The sequence below is a fragment of the Gossypium hirsutum genome, chromosome A12 (genome assembly GCF_007990345.1).
Source record: "Gossypium hirsutum isolate 1008001.06 chromosome A12, Gossypium_hirsutum_v2.1, whole genome shotgun sequence".
NCBI lineage: Eukaryota > Viridiplantae > Streptophyta > Magnoliopsida > Malvales > Malvaceae > Gossypium > Gossypium hirsutum.
This window is the reverse complement of record NC_053435.1, coordinates 47029700-47038495: the sequence shown is the minus strand read 5'-3', so window position 1 is coordinate 47038495 and position 8796 is coordinate 47029700. Positions and strand designations below refer to the sequence as shown.

The following is an 8796-nucleotide window of genomic DNA, read 5'->3' as shown; positions in this document are numbered from 1 at the left end:
AGCAAACGTTAACAATATTACAATTTGGATTTATTTGATTTTTTTAATAATATAAAAATTAAATTAATTTATTTAATAATAGAATGACTAATTTGATCTAATTCTTATAATACAAGGACCACTTAAATTCTTTAATCCTATATATATACTATTATTCATTTTAATATATTTTATATTTTAATATGCATAATTTATTACATTCATCATAATAACACTAATTCTTATACATTTTTATGTTAATATACCTTAAAAGCTTATGCCAATAACAATTATAGTGCATTTAGTATTATTAGTTTAATATATTTATATATTTAAATTTCGTTTTACTTATAAATTAATCTAATTTTTTTAATACCGTATTAATTTTATGTGTTATTATAATTAGTTAATTTTAAATTATATATTTTATTATTTAATATATATTGTTTTAAAACATACATCTATAATATTCTCGAGCACACCCACGTGATAAAATTTTTAATACTTATATATATCATATTTATACTCGTAAGAAAGAAAATTATTAAACGTAACTAGTCTCGGAAAAAAACAAATTTCAGTGATTGCATTGCCGTCACCTTTTTCATTTCCATACATAGTGTAACAGTCCTTATACAAATAATAATTCCGGAGTATCTACCGGTAGAAGAATCTGGTAGAAGATTGAAAACTTTTCTACATACATGTACCCGAAAATCCTTATCTATTATTATACTTACATTGAAGTAATAGGTTTATTATTATTTATTTTAAGATTTAAAGTAATCAATTTATAATTCAACAACAAATGATTTGCATTATTTGAATTCTTATTGATAAAAAAAAAAAGAGATAAATATAGCCGATAAAATTTATATTATATCTCAAATCATAAATCCTTTCATTTTCAATAGGCAATTATGGATAGCATTGTCCTTTAATTTCCATGGATATATTGGGATAATGATGTGCTGACAAACCTACAACCCCAAAACCATGTCCGATATCCATCGTCCCTCATTTCCCCTTATATTTTCCATTTGATTTCATCTTCTTTTCCTTCAACCAATTCCCTTTCTTTCCTTATCTTCTTTTCCTTTAGTATGTAAAAGCTTGAACCAAAGTGAATCAAATAAGTTCCTTTTCTTGGCTTCTACAGCTTTTTCTCACTATATCCTTGAAACCCAGTATTCTTTGTGCTGTTGGAGAGCAAATTTTAAGGTATAATTTCATTAACTTTTAATTTTTCTACAAATTTATTGATTATCCAAGTTTTCTTCATCAATATTTCTATACTTGAAAGCCTATTGCTTGAATAAATTTTTGTATGAAAAATAAAGCTTTCTATTTATTGCAAAAATAAGGGAAAAAAAACAGAAGAATAGCATTATTGGGGAAAAAATTAGCAATAAAGTGGGCATAAAGTTGGAAAGGGATGATATTGAAAATTTGAGATGCTGTCGAGGGTGTTTTGGTGAATTTACATGAAGGCGGTTTGGTGAATAGGACGTATTAGGACAAAAGTAGGATTTATATGTTTATTTATTTTATTAAAATCTGTTGGTAAATAATAGGAAAATATGATGATGGTAGTAACACGTGTCATGATGCGGAAGCTTATGGAGCAATAATACGACAAAGAGATATTAAAATAATTAAGTGGGAAATTATTTCATGTAGCTTAACTTTATTGGCTCTTTTTTCTTAGCGCGCTTTGCTTTATGAGTTGCTTATTTGATAAGATCAGAATTTTGGAATTTTTCAACCAATTCCTTGAATTTTATTAGAAAACGTAGTTTGAAATTGATGGATGCTATTTTATTCCGACATTCTTTTTATTTTGTTATTATTTTTTGAAGTATGTTTGTTTACTTGTCATATTCTTGGATATGAATATTAGGAAAATTTTATAACTGAGTATGGGAGTTCAAGATAAAATTAGATTTTTGTACACTAGCATTGTAACTGAATAAATATATTTATTAAAAGTTTTTATGAAAATAACAAAGTGCACTAATGCAAGTAATTCTTAGCATATCAATTATGCTAGTTTGATAAATATTATTTATAATATTAAGCATGTTTTGATATATGAATGAACAATAAATTAATTCAATCGGTAATATTTAGTTATTTTTATGATTTAGTTTTAGCAAAGATAGAAAACTTTTTTACTTATTTTGAAGAGGTTTTTTTTTTTAACAAAAGCGTCTGCTTATCTCTCTAATTTTAAGTTTAAAATTGTATTAATTATTTTTTTATGTCTAATTATTGTAATACAAATGTAATAAATGAGAAAAGAATTTTTCTCATGTTATTACACATACTTCTTTAGGGGGAACGCGTAAGAGTCCGCAAAATATTAGTTAAATCGATTATACCGAATAAATCAAAAAAATTTAGTTAAGTCGATTTTCAGTCTAGTCAGTTACATATTTCAATTTAAATGGATAATTTGGTTGTTTTTGGTTTTGACAATCTAAATTGAATAAATCAATTTTTTTAAATATTAAAAAATATTTTTATAATTATACCCGCCCATTGTAAAATAAAATCCAGCCCAAGTACCCAACCTAAAAAACCCAAACATAAAAACATAAAAAATAAAATTCAAGCTCAAATTAATAATTTATAATTTCAATTTTATAATTTATAAACTTTAATTTATATAATGCATAATAATTTAAATTTTTAAAAAATTTAAAAGGTAAAAAACCTCAAAATCGATAAACTGAACCGATGAAATTCGATTTGGTTATTTCGGTTACCCCTTAAATTTCCGTCTAATTATTTTGATTATCCTTTAAAATTCGGTTATTACAATTAAGAAGCTGAGAACACGTGGTAGTATTTCAACTTTGCTTGTAAAAAGAAAATTCACCTCTAGTGTATCAAATTTTAAACTTTTCTACATAGGTAGACAAGTATACTTCTATTAACTTAATTATATTTAACCATTTACTATCCATTTTTTTTAAAATAAAATAAATATTTAAAATATAGTAAATTATTATTAGTTAAGGTTAATGGTCTAATCTAATGAACCTATTTTTAAATATGGTTATGAAAAAAAATGAGTTAAAAAAAATCAAAATTAGTGATCTTTTCCAAAATTAATAAAACCAAAATCTCTTGTACTAATTGATCAAAATCTTAAAAATAAAAAAATGGATCGTCATATACTGATATTAACTGGTATTGTTGGGAACATAGATTGAAATGAGATGATAATGACATCCTTTTTGGTACTAACAGGGACGTGGATTCTATTACCTAGTTAGGTTGATATTGACAAAGGGGGTTAACTATGATAGATTGTTATGGTTAATTTGGGATAGTTAGCAGTAGAGCATAGGTTAGAGGAGTGTATTATGTTTTGGAGGATCAACTCAAAATTTTGATGAAAACAATTTGGGAACTGAGTCGGATTATCAGTATTTGGAATCAGGGAATCAGGATTCTTTACTTACATTACTGTACTTTGTTTTCCATTCTCATTGTCCGACTCTATTTTACACAAAATATACATAATTTTACATTAGTCGTTCAATCATGAATGTTGTGTCTGTTATTTTTAGGGGCTCATGGAAAATTTTTTATGGGATGGTCAGTATATTGATCATATAGAAGTTCTATGATAATTGTTGTCAATATGTCATTGAGATGAATGCAGTTAAAAATACTTGACTTTATATATATATATGCTTTATGATGATGCGTTTCTGAATGTTAAGTTGTAATTTGATGAAAACTCAGTTTTTCAAACCATTTTTTTTAGTTCTTCAGGCTAATCTCTGGAACCCCGATTTTGCTAGCAGAAACAACCGACTCAGCGATTTATAATCCTATCCATCGCTGAGAACCGCTTTTCATAGTTATTCTTGCCGATTTCCAGAGCCTTTAGAAACACTGGAATTGCCGCTTTATAATAAAATTCGGCAGGCTAAGCCTTGAGTGAACATTAGCATGACTGATAGTCAAAAAACAAAAATGGAGAAGCCCGTAATAGTCCGATTTACATATTTATCTATAATAACCATGGCTATTTGGCATATTATGATAAATACATTTTTTCCTTTTTTATTATTCCAAAGAAAAAAGAGGAAGGAAAGCAATTTGAGTACTTTTAGCATGTCTTAAGCGTGAGTGAACATGAAACATTTGGATATATAATCTATCCATTTGAGAAGTTAAGGACTTCTGGAGTTTGTTGAACTTCCATTGATATTTGGGGAAATGATAAAATTTCGGAGACGGTAGTCTTAGCATGCAAAAATATAACAACCTTCAAGTTCATGAGTTCGCACAGTTTTCGTTTTTATGGATAGCCTTGTTTCAGTCAGAGGGAATCAAAAGCTTGAAGGAGATAATGCAGGTAAATTTGGTTAAGAGCCTCTGGTTTCTTCTATTTCTTAGCTTGGTTGTGCGTTGAACGGATTCGGTATTGAAATCAATCTAACTTGCTTTGTTAAAGGGACTGAATAGAACTTACATTTTTGCATAAGCTTAATTACCTAATGAAGTTGAGTATTAAACATAGATTTTCAGCTACCGTAGCTGACCAAAGTGCCTATATCTTAATGTGTTTTTAAGACTCCAAATCTAAGTAACGTAGATATTTTTGCTCTTGTGACATGAATTGTAAAGCACTATCTCATTGAGCCTTCAACCTTGTTATTGGTATATTTATATGATTTATGTTTGATGCATTTGTAATGAACCAGATGATAGTACATCACTAGAAATGAAGTTATCTAGATCTATTTAATTTTTTTTGATGATGTGCTTCCCATTTAAAAAATAAACCCTATTTATAATATGATATTCAAGCAATGGTAAAGAATGAAGTGTAAACATTGAGAGGAACAGTAAAAGTACCATAGAGGTCCCTGTACTAAGAGTTAAATTGTATTTTACTCCTTATATTAAAAAAATGGACAAATTAATTCCTATACATTAAATTAAAGAGAAAATTAGTCTATTTTATTAAAAATTTCATCTATTTGTACTGTTAAAAATTGATATGCCTAATAAAATAACCAGACATTGGCATGTGCCGTGCCACCTGTATGTCATGTGAACGTATACATTACAGTTTTTTAACAGGTGAAATAGATAAATCTTTTAATAGAAGGATCAATTTACTCTTTGATCTAATGTAAAGGGGCTAATTTACTCATTTTTTTAGTATAGAGGATAAAATGCAATATGACTCTTAGTATATGGGTCTCCATATTACTTTTACATGAGAAGAACATGTCAAACAAATAATAATGCAAGGAAAATAAGTGCAAGGAAAATAAGTGCAAGATGATTTCTTGCTCAGGCAGTGCCAAGGAAAATAATAATGCAAGGGTCCTAATATGCATGCATGAGGTTTGAACCGGCAACTTTTGACTATGAGAACTAGACTTGAGCACAACACATTTAATAGATATGGAAACAGTACAATGACTAGTTTAATATATATATGTATCTATTTGTGTTTAGGATTTTATCACATTTAATAATTTATGTTTTGTTTATGTTTACACAGCTAACATGAAAGAAAGAAAAAGAAAAACACGAGGCACTACACGCATGCACGGATTTTGCCTGATATGGTTTAGGCATCCATTGGAAACTTGAATTACAACCCTGAATCAACTTTAGCAATAGCAAAAGTCTAGCACCTGGATTGTTTGAAATGCTCATTAAAATGCCTTTTGAAAGAAAGAAAAGAATATGACGAGTCAAGATTTCTTAGGATTCTATGCTTAAAGTATATGCCTCAACCCCTAGAGAAGGCAGTTGGAACAAAACTCAGCAATCAAGGTAAAAGATCTAACAAGATAATCAGTTTCAAAATTGATGGTAATAACTTGAGTTTGGTAAGATTCCTGCCTAAAAAGTATTACTATTCTTATCCTAAACCATATATTAAAATTCTCCCAAGGATTGTTATGGCAGATGGTTACTGATGCAGGTATGTTGTTCTTGAAAAATCAGGGTTTTCGGCAACTGTATCAACTTTAGGCATCCATTGGAAACTTGAATTACAACCCTGAATCAACTTTAGCAATAGCAAAAGTCTAGCATCTGGATTGTTTGAAATGCTCATTAAAATGCCTTTTGAAAGAAAGAAAAGAATATGATGAGTCAAGATTTCTTAGGAATCTATGCTTAAAGTATATGCCTCAACCCCTAGAGAAGGCAATTGGAACAAAGCTCAGCCATCAAGGTAAAAGATCTAACAAGATAATCAGTTTCAAAATTGATGGTAATAACTTGAGTTTGGTAAGATTCCTGCCTAAAAAGTATTACTATTCTTATCCTAAACCATATATTAAAATTCTCCCAAGGATTGTTATGGCAGATGGTTACTGATGCAGGTATATTGTTCTTGAAAAATCAGGTTTTTCGGCAACTGTATAAACATTGGTTTTTGATGATTATGTTCATATGCAGGGTGTGGGTTATCTATTTACTGTAGGAAGGGAGAAGAATAAAAGTTTAGTATGGAGGTCATTGGTGATCTGCCAAGAGAATTGTTCCTCGAAATCCTCTTACGGTTGCCAGTAGAATCTTTGATGCGGTGTAAGTGTGTTTGCAAATACTGGTACGCTCTCATTAGTAATCCTAAATTCATTGAATTGCACCTTAAGTACAACTGCAACAACAATGTATGCGTCCTTCTCAAGCGCTGCCTGCTGACATGCTTAGGAGAGAGAGAAAACATGTTGTCGTTGGTCTGCAGCAGTGGTTTTTCTTTCATAAATTTAGATGTGGATTTGTCTCTGTATAAGAAGGAACCATGCTAATATGCGATATTGCTATCGTCAGAGATATAGTTCTATGTACCCTGCAACTAGGGAGTCCATGGTCCTCCCGAATCTTGTCTCCCTTGTTATTCGTCAATCTCAAACTTGATCCCGCAAACCAGTGCATTGGGATTTGGTTATGATGCTAGAACTCATCACTGCAAAGTTGTTAGGATTGTTTCGTACTGGGAGGAGCGAAGCGGGAGTGGCTTACCCCACCATTCCAGGGTAGAAGTATACTCTTTGGCAACTGGTTCTTGGAAAGAACTCAATGTTAAGGTCCCTGCTCATGTCTGGTATTCTCCATGTTTCGAGACATACTTCAATGGAGCGTTTCATTGGTATGCTATTGATGATAACAGAAATGAGGTCATCCTTTCATTCCACATGGGAAATGAAGAGTTCCAAGTAATACCAATGCCAAGTGCCCTCTCCTTGTATGATTATGCAATGTGCAGGAGCCTTTTTGTGTGGAATGGACGCATTGCTCTAGTAATCTATCCGAGAAAGGCGATTGAAAAATCGTTTCAGATATACGTGATGAAGGAATACGGAGTGAGGGAATCCTGGACAAAGATATTGACAATTGGACCTCTTACAAAAGTGGAAATGCCATTGGCTTTTTGGAAAAATGATGAGATTCTCATGGAAGGCTCTGACGGTCTGGTTGTTTCTTACAACCTTAAGACCCAAGAACTCAAGGATCTTCCGATTTATGGGGTTCCGAAGTCATTCGCAACTCTTGTATACATAAACAGCCTTGTTTCAGTCAAAGGAGGAAATCGAATGCTTGATGGAGATAATAGAGGTGAAAATGTTTCAACTCTGGTTACATTTTTCTTTTCATCTTTGCAGATAATTAGAACAGACTGCCTTTTTTTGAAATTTCTTCTTTTGCTGCATTTTCCCTGCCTATTCAGATAATAGAGTATATATACACTATATGTCATCGAGCATTTGTCACCCAACACTTGGATTAGAGACCTTTTCTTCCTTCTCTATCATGTTGCCATCTTTGGGCTTAGTTTGGTTAATTCATTCAGTCATATATATATATAAACATATCCTAATGGCATTCAGGATGGGTTCCCCAAAGATATATCTAGTTCATTACATGGAAACCTGTAGTTTCTGGTGAAGGTATTCTTTCAGCTAATTTTCATATTATGTTTTTAAGAATTTGTGGTAATATTGTGGCATGCTAAACTTCGATGGTGGTCCCTCCCTCCCTACTAGGAGTTAAATTTTATTTTGCTTTTTTTACTAAAAGAAAAGGGTAAATTAATTTTTTTTATGTTAGTTCAAAGAGCACAGCAGTCTTTTCTGTTAAAAATTTCATCTATTAGTACTGTTGGAATCTAACATGACTAATAGAATAACCAAACAGTGATGTATAGCTTATCATGTTGACATATAAAGATTAATTTTTAATCGTAAAAATAGATGAAATTTTTAGTAGGATTAATTTGTTTTTTTGATGTAAGTACAAAAATTAGTTTGTTCATTTTTTGAATAAAGGGAACAAAATGTATTAGATTTTTAGTAAGGGGCTTTTATAGTATCTGCACCATGTTCTGTTCACTAGAAACTTGTGCTGTAGAAGGTATCAACCAGGTTTGACATTTGTCATTCTAATCCAAAACTCTGTGTGTTAGATTTTGATTGGTGAAACACCTGCCTCTGGACCTGCATAACCTTCATCAGTTTAAAAGATGATGAACACGGGGCGATGAAGATCAATAAATAAATAAAACCAAAAAAGGAAAAGGAGAGAAATTATTATCAATATATTTGTGTATATATTACAGTATTATATGATAAATGTACAAAAGGTTGCTGTTGTAAATATTGGTTTATCAGAAGCTTTGTGCTTGTAAAATAAAGATTTTAAGATCAATAAAGGGTGATTTCTGGAAGTATTTCTGGTTTGGTAGATCCAAGGATGGACAATGATACGTTTCATATAGATGTCGAAAACACCTATATACTTGGTGTAACAGTTTCACATCGTATTTAA

At 30.4% G+C, this 8796-nt stretch overlaps 1 protein-coding gene across 3 annotated transcripts; it reads left to right on the top strand.

Annotated features, from left to right (window-relative positions):
• The first annotated feature begins 867 nt into the window (after window positions 1-867).
• Window positions 868-8695, top strand: LOC107951053 (F-box protein At3g07870). 3 transcript variants are annotated; one of them, XR_005906668.1, is made up of 3 exons: window positions 868-1200; window positions 3758-4354; window positions 5516-8695. XR_005906668.1 is itself a non-coding variant. In XM_041084096.1 (3 exons), exons 2-3 carry the CDS (start codon window positions 7167-7169, stop codon window positions 8446-8448), a joined length of 435 nt encoding a protein of 144 aa, XP_040940030.1. In that variant the 5' UTR covers window positions 895-1200; window positions 6427-7166; the 3' UTR covers window positions 8449-8695. The 3 variants fall into 3 exon arrangements, 2 of the variants coding, with proteins under 2 accessions (XP_040940030.1, XP_040940029.1); XM_041084096.1 differs by lacking the exon at window positions 3758-4354 and having other exon boundaries at window positions 895-1200; window positions 6427-7587; window positions 8435-8695; XM_041084095.1 differs by lacking the exon at window positions 3758-4354 and having other exon boundaries at window positions 895-1200; window positions 5516-7587; window positions 8435-8695.
• The last annotated feature ends 101 nt before the right edge of the window (window positions 8696-8796 follow it).